This window comes from Mesocricetus auratus, unplaced genomic scaffold (assembly GCF_017639785.1).
Source record: "Mesocricetus auratus isolate SY011 unplaced genomic scaffold, BCM_Maur_2.0 Super-Scaffold_4256, whole genome shotgun sequence".
NCBI classification, from domain to species: Eukaryota; Metazoa; Chordata; class Mammalia; order Rodentia; family Cricetidae; genus Mesocricetus; species Mesocricetus auratus.
Window position 1 is genome coordinate 21,372,441 of NW_024429182.1, and position 12,872 is coordinate 21,385,312.

Below are 12,872 nucleotides of genomic sequence, written 5' to 3' on the forward strand. Positions count from 1 at the left end.
AAACCTAAGAATCATAGGGATAGAAGAAGGTGAAGAAGGTACACAGCTCAAAGGTACAGAAAACTTATTCAATAAAATAGAAGAAAAAATTCCCAGCCTAAAGGAAGACATGGAAATGAAAGTACAAGAAGCCTATAGAACACCAAATAGAGTGGACCACAAAAAAGTTCCCTCACCACATAATAATAAAACCCCCAAACATATAGAATAAAGAAAGAATATTAAGAACAGCAAAAGGAAAAGTTCAAGTTAACCTATCACAATCACACCTGACTTCTCCATGGAAATTCTGAAAGCCAGAAGGTCCTGGATAGCTATTCTACCAATACTAAGAGACCATGAATGCCATCCCAGACTACTATACCCAGCAAAGATTTCAATCACTATGGGTGGAGAAAACAAGATATTCTATGGCAAGACCAGATTTAAACAATGCATATCCACTGATCCAGCCCTACAGAAAGTACTGGAAGGAAAACTTCAACCTAAGGCAGGTAACTATGCTCACAAAAACATAGGCAATAGGGAATTCAACCTTACCAAAAGCAACAATAAACAACAGGGTAAATCCACAAACAATAACACCACCACCAACAAATAAAAAACAAACAAGAATTAACACCCAATGGCCCTTAATCTCCCTCAGTATTAATGGTCTTAATTTGCCTATGAAAAGACACAGGTTAACAGAATGGATATGAAAACAATCCATCCTTCTGCTGCATACACATACAAGAAACACCCCTCATCTTCAAAGACAGATATTACCTCAGAGTTAAGAGCTGGGAAAAGATTTTCCAATCAAATGGACCCAAGAAACAAGCTGGGGTAGCAATCCTAATATCTAACAAATTAGACTTTAAAATAAATCAATCAAAGAGATGAAGGAGGTCCTTTCATACTTATCACAGGAGAAATCCACCAAGATGAAGTATCAATTTTGAACATCTATGCTCCAAATACAAAGGCATCCACGTTCGTAAAAGAAACATTAATAAAACTCAAATTATACATAAAACCTCACACACTTATAGTGGGAGATTTCAACACTCCACTCTCACCACTAGACAGGACCTCCAGACAGAAACTTAAGAAAGAAGCAAGGAAACTATAGAAGTCATGACACAATTGGGTTTAACAGCCATCTACAGCACATTCCATCCAAACACAAAAGAATATACCTTCTTCTCAGCACCACATGGAACCTTTTCAAAAATCAATCACATACTTGGCAACAAAGCAAACTCAACAGGTACAAAAAATTGAACTAGCTCCATGTACATGATTAGATCACCATGCATTAAAGTTAGAATTCAACAGCAACACAAATTGCAGAAAGCCTATAAACTCATGGAAATTGAATAATGCACAATTTCACCATTCCTGGGTCAAAGAAGAAATAAAAAAAGAAATTAAAGACTTCCTAGAGTTCAATGAGAATGAAGCCACAACATAACCAAACCTATGGGACACTTTGAAAGCAGTGCTAAGAGGAAAGTTCATAGCAGTAAATGCCCACATGAAGAAACTGGAGAATAGTCAGACTAGAGAATTAACAGCACAACTGAAAGCCCTAGCACAGAAAGAAGCAAACTCATCTAGGAGGAGTAGATGCCAGGAAATAATCAAACTGAGGACTGAAATCAATAAAGTAGAAACTAGGAAAACAATACAAAGAATCAATTTAACGAAGAGTTGCTTCTTTGAGAAAATCAACAAGATAGACAAACCTTTATCCAAACTTATCAGAGGGCAAAGTGTGAACATGCAAATTAACAAAATCAGAAATGAAAAGGGGGACATAACAACTGACACTGAGGAAATCCAAAGAATCATCAGGTCATACTTTGAAAACATGTACTCCACAAAATTCAGAAACTTAAAGGAAATGGACTATTTTCTGGATAGCTATCACTTGCCAAAATTAAGTCAATAACAGATAAGCAATTTAAATAGAGTTATAACCCTTAAGGAAATAGAAGCAGACATCAGAAGTCTCTTAACCAAAAAAAAAAAAAAAAAAAAAAAAAAAAAGCCCAGGGCCAGATGGCTTCAGTGCAGAATTCTACCAGAAATTCAAAGAACAGTTTACACCAATTCTCATCAAAGTTTTCCACTCAATAGAAACAGAAGGGTCCTTGCCAATCTCTTTTTATGAGGCTTGAATAACCTTGATTCCCAAGCCACACAAAGACACAACTAAGAAAGAGAACTTCAGTATCTGTACAGGCTTAGATCTTGTGAGATAAAGAATAAAATGTTTCACATAAAAAAAAGAAAATTTGACCTGAGGAAGTTCTGGAAGTTAAAATTTTAGGAATTCAAATAGGAACTATAGAGGAAAGCTTCACCAAGAGAATATAAGAAATGGAAGAAGGAATGTCAGGTATTGAAGTGACAATAGAAAAACTGGATACATCAGTGAAAGAAAACTTTAAATCTAAAAAACTCCTGACAGAGAACTTCCAGAAAATCATTCCCTGCATCCTATCACACCAACACAGATTAAAGCTAGATATCAACAACAACAGAAGCAACAGAAAAGTTACAAATTACTAAACAACTCTCTATTGAATGCAAAATGAATCAAGACCAAAATAAAGAAAGAATTTTAAGACTTTCTAGAATTCAGCAAAAATGAATTCACATCAGACCCAAACTTAAGGGACAGGATGAGAGGGCTTCTAAGGGTCAGGTTCATAGCATTAAGTGTTTACATAAATAAATCAGAGTGATCTCATACTAGGAAGCTAACAGCATACCTCAAAGTTCTATGACACAAAAAGAATTCAATCCAAAAGGAATAGATGGCAAAAAAAATCAGGGTTGAAATCCACAAAACAGAAAGAAAAATACAAAAATTTCAAGAAACAAATAAATAATTCTTTGAGAAAGCCAATAAGATTGACAAATTCTTGTCCAAATAAACTAAAAGACAAAGAAAGAATATCCAAATTGACAAATTTAGAAATGAAAAGGCGGGCATAAAGAAAGATACTGAGGAAATCCAGAGAATTACAAGGATATAATATAAAAACCTGTAGTCCATCAAACTGGAAAAAACTAAAAGAAATGGAAATTTTTTTGATGTGTACCACTTGCCAAAGTTAAATTAAGAACAGATAAGCAGTTTAAACACACACACACACACACACACACACACACACACACACCACCTAGTGAAACACAAGCAGTCATTAAGTCTCCCAACTAAAAAAGTTCAGGACCTGATGACTTAGTGCAGAATTCTATTAGACTTTTAGAGAAGAGTTAACACCAATACTTCACAATGTATTTCACAAAGCAGAAACAGAAGAAACATTGCTCAATTCATTTTATGAGGCCACAGTTACCCAGATACCAAAACCACATAAATACTCAACAAAGAAAATTATAGCTCAATTTCCCTTATGAACAAAAACAATAAAATACTTGCAAACAGACTCCAAGACCACATAAAAAGACCATCCCCCATGATCAAGTAGACTTTGCAGGTGTTACAGCTCCAGAGGGAAAGGTATCTTGACTTGTTGGGCATTCAGCTATACCTACAATTGTGAAGGGAGATACCATGGGTACCTATCACTCGGGAGGGAACTGTATCCTGACTTGTCAGGAAGACAGGCTACACCTACATCTGTGAAGGAGAAAGGTATCCTGACATGTCAGGAAGTTAAGCTACACTTGAAGCTAAATTCTGGTGGAGGATTGTTTCCCTGCAGGTGAGTACTTGGGTTCCAGGCAGGAAGGCCCTGCTTTCTAGGCCCTGGCACCTAGTGGCTCATCCTGAGACCTTTCCCCCACCCACTGAAGCCCTAGAGATCTGGTAGCAACCTCTCCATACTGCAAACCACACACCACCATATCAGTGACTGTGCCTGGAGATGAGAATGCAAAGCTAGCTACAACCATAGAGGCCAGACAGTGGTAATACACACCTTTAATCCCAGCAGTCACACTAGTTAGTCATAAAAGCTGGGCAGTGGTGGTGCAAGCCTTTAATACCAGCACTAGAGAGGTATATAAGACAGGAGCAGGGTCTCAGAGCTGGCATTTTGTCTTGAGTCAATTAGTCTCCAGCCTTGTTGAGGCAATCAGTCTCCAGCCATGTTGAGGACAGGATCTCCCCAGCCTTGGTAGAATTAACAGCTCTCTGGTGGCTTGACTGTTTCGCTTTCCTGATCTTCAGCTTGTACCCCAAAATCTGTCTCTGAGTTTATATTATACATGTTACAAGTGACTACCAGAGTTGAGGGCCTGCCTGCATGTGGAGGAGGTAAGTATCTGGGCTGATAGAAGAAAGGCCCTACTCTTTAGGGCCTAACCACCAGTGTCTCATCCCACGCCCCATCCCAGCAATCCCTCACCACATCAGAAACCACCAGAGCCAAGACCCTGCCTTCACCTGGAGGAGCAATCATCAGAGCCACAGGCCACACCTGCACCAATCAGATGAAGGGATGAGTAGACAAGAGTGTAAGAATACATTCAACAACGTAAAGAGCAATGCAACACCACCAGAAGCTAGTGGTTATACAACAGCGAGACCTGAACATCCCAATGCAGATTAAGCAGAAGAAAACAACCTTATAATAACTTTATGAAGTTGATAGTGGCCCTTAAAGAGGAAATTAAAGATTTCCTTAAAAAACTGGAGGAAAAGACTAACAAAAAATTGGAAGAAATGAACAAATTCCTTAAAGCAAGTCAAGAAAAAATAATCAGACAGGTGAAGGAAACAGTCTAAGACTTGAAAACTGAAATAGAAGCAATAAAAAACACAAACTGAGGGAATACTGGAAATGCAAAATCTGGGTAAATGATCAGAAACTACAGAGGCAAGCATAACCAACGGAATACAACAGGTATTGAAGATACGAAAGGGGACATATATTCATTAGTGAAAATAAATGTTAAACCCAACAAATTCTTAGCACAAAACATTCAGGAAATCTGGAAGACCTGAAAAACCAAACATAAGAATAATAGGGATAGAAGAAGGTGAAGTCCAGGTCAGCGGTACAAAAAACATATTCAACAAAATCATAGAAGAAAACTTTCCTAACCTAAAGAAGGACATGCCTATGAAACGTTAAGAAGCTTACAGAACACCAAATGGACAAAAAGTGCCCTCTTCACAAAGTAATCAAAACTTTTGACACACAGAATAAAGAAAGAATATTAAGGTCTACAAAGGAAAAAGGCTACATAACATATAAAGGCAGACCTATCAGAATTACATCTGACTTCTCAATGGAAGCTCCAAAAGTGAAAAGGTCCTAGATAGATGTTCTACAGACAGTAAGAGACCACAGATACCAGCCCAGACTACTACATCCAGAAAACTTTTCAATCATTATAGACAGAGAAAGCAAGATATTCCATGACAAAACCATATTTAAACAATATCTATCCACAAATCCAGTGCTACAGAAAGTAGTAGAAGAAAACCTCCAACCCAAGGAAGTTAGTTACAATCATAAAATTATAGGTAATAGATTATCCCACACCAGCAAAACACAGAGAAGGGAAACACACACATAATACCACCACAGGAATTAACAATCATTGGTCATTAATATTTCTTAATATCAATTGTCTCACTTCAACTATAAAAAGACACAAATTAAGAGAATCGATATGAAAAAGGACCCATCCTTCTCTTCTGCTGCATACAAGAAACACCTCAACTTCAAAAACAGACATGAACTGAAGAAACAAGCTGGTGTAGCTATCCTAATATCTAACAAAAAGACTTCAAGCTAAAGATGAAGAAAGTAATTTCATATTCATCACAGGAAAAATCCATCAAGATGAAATATCAATTCTGGACATCTATGCCCCAAATAGAAGGACATTAAAATTTATAAAAGAATCATTACTAAAGCTTAAATCACACATCAAACTCCACACACTAAGAGTGGGAGACTTCAAGACCCCACTCTCATCACTGGACAGGACTTTCAGACAGAAACTTAACAGAGAAATAAAGGAACTAACAGATGTTATGTCTCAAATGTGCTTAACAAACATATATAGAACATTCTACCCAAATACAAAAGAATATACTGTCTCAGCACCACATGGAACCTTCTCTAAAATTGATCACATACTCAGTAAAAAAGCAAACCTCAACAGATACAAAAAAAGTTTGGAATAACTCCTGGTATCTTATTGGATCACCATGGGTTAAAGTTGGAATTCAACAATAACACTAATTGTAGAAAGCTCACAAACTCAAGGAAATTGAACAATTCTTAACTGAATCATCCCTGTATAAGGGAAAAATGAATTTAAAGACTTCCTAGAATTTTTTGATTGTTGATAAACAAACAACACTTGCTGACAGACATGGAATTGGGAACCAGACTGAAAAAAATAAATCAGACAGTATGTTGTAAGAATGCCTTAATTTTAAAATGGAACTCAAAAAGTTCACTGCTTTGGAGCAGAGGTTTTGTTTTTGTTTCCATGGTAAATGATAGGCTGTTGATTCCTTCAGCATTAATATGGGTCAGGTTTGATCAGGGAAACACTCCTGAATCTTGAGAGGTGTTATATATCAACAAAGGTTACAGCTCGTTTTCTCAGGATTTGCCCATTATCTCAGTTTTCTTGGGAACCAGTAAAGATGCCTTCTCACATAGACAACAGGAAGCAGTCCAGAGAAAAATGACACCCACACTTCCAAGAGTTGGGTTGTGGATTGTTTTTTGTTATTTGGTGGGTTATGAATATTTGTTGTCATTTAGGGGAATATAGGAATATGGGATACATAGACAACTATTAATCTCAGATATTTTGCTTTGGCATGGATTTTGGTATCTTGATACAAATGTAAAAATTTTTATTATGCCATATACATATATGGCATACTTTTGATTGGGGTATTGTGCTCATGCAGCTCATTTAAAAATGCAGTGTATAATTAATGATTGAGGTTAGTAGTTAATCTATAATAATCAAACTTGTAGTCATATTAGGTATGCTTTCAATGTAAAACAGGTCTATTTGATACAAATAGGTGATTTTTCAAACTCCTCAAGGTATACAGAATTAGGCATTTAAGACATTTAATAACCTAAGGTTTTTCATGACAATAAGACATATATGCTCCTGGCAGCATGGATTTACTTCATAAAAGAATGATGAAAACCAAAGAAACTCCATATGGAATTTGCTTTCAGCATGTCAAGGTTAGTCATGTGGTCAAGAAACTGCTTCTGCCTTGACTGATGACAGTGTGCTGTACAAACTAGGCATGCAGTAAATACAGGAAAACAATTGCCAAATTTTGCCAAGATAAGGCAGGACAGTCCTTCAAAATTCCTCCTTCACCGAAGAGTCTGGCAGGTATTATAGGCATGTAGTCTGAATATGGAGCCTCCAAAAATGCAGAGGAATATTGGGTGACTACCCAGGCAGCCAGATGTCTATCTTGTTAAGGTGAAATTATATCTTTCTGGGGTCTTTGGTGGACTTAAAGACTAAATAGTTAGTGTTATAGTTTTTCTTACTTATTATAGATAGTAAATTAGATATGAAACTTTGGATTCAGTAGGATAAGATAATGGAGTATTTTCTCATAATTTGCTAAATACAAATGGACTGGATATTGTAAATATAATTCTTACACAATAACTGTTTTTATTGTATATAGTTTTACTATGTTAAAATGAAAACCTTTAATTTTTTTAGAGAAAAGGGGAAATGTGGAATATTAGTTGAAGATGTGTTACATTCATTTATGCTATGGAATATTTATTTAATGATGCAAAGATGTGTTGCATTCTTTTATGTTGCATTTGTTTAACTCCGTGAAGCTGTGTTACTTTGCCTGTCTAAAACACCTGATTGATTTAATACAGAACTGAACAGCCAATAGCTAGGCTTGAGAAGGGGTATTCAGGGCTGGCATGCAGAGAGGTTAAGTAGGAGAAATCAAGGGTGGAGAAGAAGAAGCAAGAGGGAGGAGTGAGAAAGGAGGAGAGGAAGGCACCAAGGGCCAACCACACATCCAGACACAGCGTAGGAGGGAAAGAAAGCTACACAGAATAAAGCAAGGTAAGAATCCCAGAGGCAAAATGTAATTAAAGAGAAATGGGATAATTTAAATTAGGAAAAACTGTATAGAAACAAGGCAAGCTAAGGCCAGGCATTTATAAGTAAGATTAAGTTTCTTTGTGATTATTTTCCAGCTAGGTGACAGATCCCCTAAGAGTAAGAGAAAAAAAAAAGCCAACTAAACACTATGGAAACCAGTGTGGCAGGTCCTCAGAAAGACAAGAGTTGATCTCCTTCAAGATCCAGCTATATATACCACTTGTGCTGAATAGTTTTATGTCAACTTGACATATGCTAAAATCATATGAGAAGAGGGAATCTTGATTAAGAAAATGCTTCCATAAGATCTGGCTACAGGCAAGCCTGTGGGACATTCTTAATTAGTAGTCGATAGCAGAGGGCCCAGACCAGTTTGGTTCGTGTTACCTATGAGGTGGAGGCCCTGGCTTCTGCACTAAAGCAGGCTGAGCAAGGTAGAGGAGTAAATAATACCTCTCCATGGCCTATAATGCAGAAATATAAGCTGAGCAACGTAGAGGAGTAAATAATACCCCTCCATGGCCTATAATGCGGAAGTATAAGCTGAACAATATAGAGGAGTAAACCTCTCCATGGCCTATAATGCAGAAATAGAGGAGTAAATAATACCTCTCCATGGCCTATAATGCAGAAATATAAGCCTCCAAACCCCCTTTTATCCGCAACTTCCTTTTGGATATGATGTTTAGTCACAGCATTAGTAATCCTAAGGCACCACTCCTGAGCATATACCCAAAAGGCCCTACACCTCACCACAAAGATACTTATTCAAGTATGTTCATTGCTGCTCTACTGACAATAGCCAAAAATGAAAAAAAACCCCTAAATATCCCTTGACAAGAGAACTTATAAGGAAAATGTGCTGCATTTATATTTTTGGTTGTGAGTCTAGCCTTTAAAGGCTGAGCCATCTCTCCAGCCTGGAAAATGTGCTACATTTATACAGTGGAGTATTGCTCAGATATTAATAACAAAATGACATCAAGAAATTTTCAAACAAATGGATGGAACTAGAAAAAATAATTCTGAGTGTGATAACCCAGACCCAGGAAGATAAATAAGGACTCTATAGGCTCTAAGTATATATCATTCATTAAGTAAAGATACAATCCATACACCTAGAGAGATTAAGTACAGAGAAAAATACTAGTGGGGTACACATTGATCTTCCTACGAGGGAAAAATTAGATTTTTAGGGTGCACTGGAAACAGGCGGACTCAAAAAGAAGGATTAGATGGGATTCAAGGATTGCTAGAATTGAGGAGCATTTGAGGGATAATAAAGAAATCTAGTCAGTGGAAACTTACTAATTCAATTGAGTTGTTGGTCAAATGAGTCTGATGAAAATTTCTAAACAACCCAGGCTGTTGCCAAGGCAATGGTTGCGCTACACAAACTAACAGCAAGACCCCACTGATGAAGATAATACCCACACAGCTCATTGAACACAGACAAGTTGATACCTATATGTAACCTTCATCTCTCTGTTCTATTGTCTTTGGTAGAAGAATATATTCTACAGGCTAGTAAGGAAGAAATGTATACACCAACTTAACCACATAACTTTTGAGCTACAATGCTGTCCTCCTGAAAAATACGCTAGGGCAATGGTGACATAAATCTTATGGGAGTAACTAACCAATATCTGATTTGACTTACGATCCATGCCACAAGATGGAACCTGTATCTGACACTATTTGGGTGACCAAGAACCAGGAACAAGATAGCCCAGAGACCTATGGTAAAACCAAATACTATTGGTCTTTAAAAATAAAAAAGTAGTGATAAAATGACTCCTGATGATATTCTACTATGCTCATAGATCAGTGCATTATTCAGCAATCATCAGAAAAGCTTCCTCTATCATCAGAGAGAAAAAACAGAGACCCATAACTAGACAATATGCTGTAAGTGGGATATCTCCATATAACCATTCACCTCAGAGTTCAAAATTTGATCTTAACATAGCCGTCTTACCATCAAAGAAGTTATGATCCTGATAATTCAAAAATTATACCCATATGAGTCACTGTGTAAGTTCACACAAATTTTCATATCACTGGAGCCATGGAAATGAATTTCTATTACCTGCTGAGAAAGGCATGAAGTAGTCACTTTTCTTAAAGTTTCCATTCCCATCTAGGAAATGACCAGGGTCAAACATCTCTGGGTTAGGAAATTCCTTGCTGTCATGCAATACTGATGACAGTGATGCTATCACCGTTGTTCCCTACAAACAACAAACAGAGAGAAAGGTACAAGAAAATCATGAACCTACATAAATCAGGGAAATAGCCTACTTCACCTTCCAATCCATAGACAGGGTTAAGTGAAAAAGAAGAGCAGGAACATTTCAACACACAGCATGCAAGGATCAGGGAGGAGCCTGAGACCCATTCACAGTGATGTAGCTAACACATCTTTAAAGATATTTGAAGTTAGTACTTCAATTTGGTGCTAATGCTTCTTAGTCTGTTCTCCTTTTCCTTCAGGTTTGGACATGCATGTCTCACAACCTGTTGCTCTAGTTCCTCACATGGTTTTCACAGGTCATATGAACAAAGATTGCAAATAAAGTGCAGTATTGTATGTCAGTGAAACTGGAAATGACTCATGAAAGCATACAAACAAGGTCTAAAGAGTCTAATATGATGATTTTCTCTCATTTACATTCGATTCACAATAGATGTAGATATTACATGCCATGTAAAGGGGGTCTACTCTCATATATAGAATCTATGTATATAACATACACACATACACTCACATGCACACACACACAACAAAAGCAAAAGTGAGACTATTGCATCATGAGGGGTACTGATTAAATGGGCCAGGGAGGAGGAGAGATATTAAGTATGTCACGATGGTCATGTTCTACCTGTAACAGCTAAATAAAATTGGTTCTGGGCATGTGTGTAAATAGTTTGTGCTGCTGCTTCCATGATTTCTTCAATTACTACACATACTGACCCCCAAATCATCCCCAAATTTCTCTTTTTAATTTTTATTGATTTTTGTGAATTTCATATCATGCTATCTGATCCACCTTTTTACTCTGTCCCCTCACATCTGTCCTCTGCCCTTTCAACCTCCCCCCAAATCAAAACAAAATTTAAAATAAAAAACAAAACAAAAGAAGAATCTTGTTGTGGAAGCTTTAGTGTAGCCCAATGAGTCACACATTTTGCTCTTTAGCCCACTTTATTCATCTTATCTGCAAGTGTTCATTGCCATGAGTCCCTGGTCTGGTCTGAGAACTCTGGTTTCTGCTACACCACTGATTATACATTGGGGTTACTCTTGGATATCTTGTTTTTGTCCTCTGTCATGGAGATTCTGGTATTTTGAATCTGTACGTTCGTCCCCTTTACATGTTCCAACAGTTCATAGGTTTGATGGATGTTGGGGTGGGCCAACTCATATCCCTGGTTCTGAGCCTGGTGGTAGCTGGGTTGGTCAGCTCACCATCTTTCCCTCATTATTGTTACCTCAGCTTGACAAGCTCTCCAGCACTGCCTAGGCTAGTTCACCCAGTGCTGCCTACAGCAAGGAGCAGGGCCAGGTTTACTCTCAGCCCCTCAGATTTGGGAACTTCACACCCAAATCACCTGGGCCAGTTCTACTGTTTTGCCCAGGCAAGTTGCAGGGACAATATGATGGTGGAGTCAGCTCTCCTTTTCTCTTGACCTCAGGGCTGGCTCACATGTGCCCTGATAACAGGTTCAGCCTCAGTGTACTGTCCAGGTGTGTTGCAGGGCTTATTTTCCTGTGTGCTGCAGCTAGTGTGATGTAGCGCTAGCTCTCTCATTCAGGTGACCCCAGGGCCAACTCTCTGGCCTGCCATGAATTAGGGTCAGAGCAGGGAGGGCATTTGAGAGTATTTGAAAATAAAATGCCAGTCTCAATAATTTTGAAAATGGCAGTCCTCATTTGTATACACATTGCCCGTGGCTGCTTCTTACAACAAGGCAGAGTTCAGAAGTGGTGGCAAAATCTTCATGAATTAGAACCTCTGAAGTATTTGTCTACCAAGCCAAGTGCAAAGATTACTGACGCTTAGCTTAGTCCCTTATCTGTACTGAAATTAGAGGTCCCATCTGGTAAAGAAATTTTTCACCAGATTTCTAAGAGAGTAGAGTCAACCATAAAGTCAAGATTATTTTGTGCCTGGCAGTTCCAGCAAGGGAAGGAATACTATTCTAGTTCTCAAGATCCAAAGTGAGCAGTCACATCATGAGCCACCAACCAAGAGATATGGGATTATGAGTTGTAAGCATCTGCAGTACTTGCCTCAAGCATGATTGTGATCACAGCAAGGGAATCTGGGACATAGGTCATTCCTGTCTCACTATTCATTTTATTTACCATTTACTGTTAAGGATCTAAATTAAGTGTTGTTATATTATTCACAGACCTCAACAATAAGAATGACAAATCATATCTCACAGGGTGTGGGGTTTTGGGGTTTGGGGGTGGGGTTGGGTGCAGCAAAGAAGAAACACACACTTACCTTGGGGATGAGATAGTTCCTGAATTTAACATCACAGGTCACTGCGTGGGGTATGCTGTTAGGGACAATATCAATGAACCTCTGGACCTCATGAATCGTGGCATTTGTGTAGGGCATGTGTCTCCTGTCCTGCATGCAGGGGCTTCGGTCTCTGCCAACTACGTGGTAAATCTCTTCCTGGACTTTAGCTGGTTATAAACAATGAGAAATGATGGAATAGGAGAAAAATTTCACATTTGTCACAATAAGTCAGGG

General features: G+C 38.0%; 1 protein-coding gene across 1 annotated transcript in view; it reads right to left on the bottom strand.

Moving 5' to 3' along the window:
• LOC101832611 (cytochrome P450 2C29-like) overlaps positions 1-12,872 on the bottom strand; it is a 41,919-nt gene that overhangs the window by 4,757 nt on the left and 24,290 nt on the right. The window contains exons 7-8 of the mRNA XM_040744894.1: positions 12,618-12,805; positions 10,193-10,334 (exon numbers count right to left, since the gene is read on the bottom strand). Coding sequence (XP_040600828.1) covers positions 10,193-10,334; positions 12,618-12,805 — 330 coding nt within the window. The remainder of the gene's footprint in view (positions 1-10,192; positions 10,335-12,617; positions 12,806-12,872) is intronic.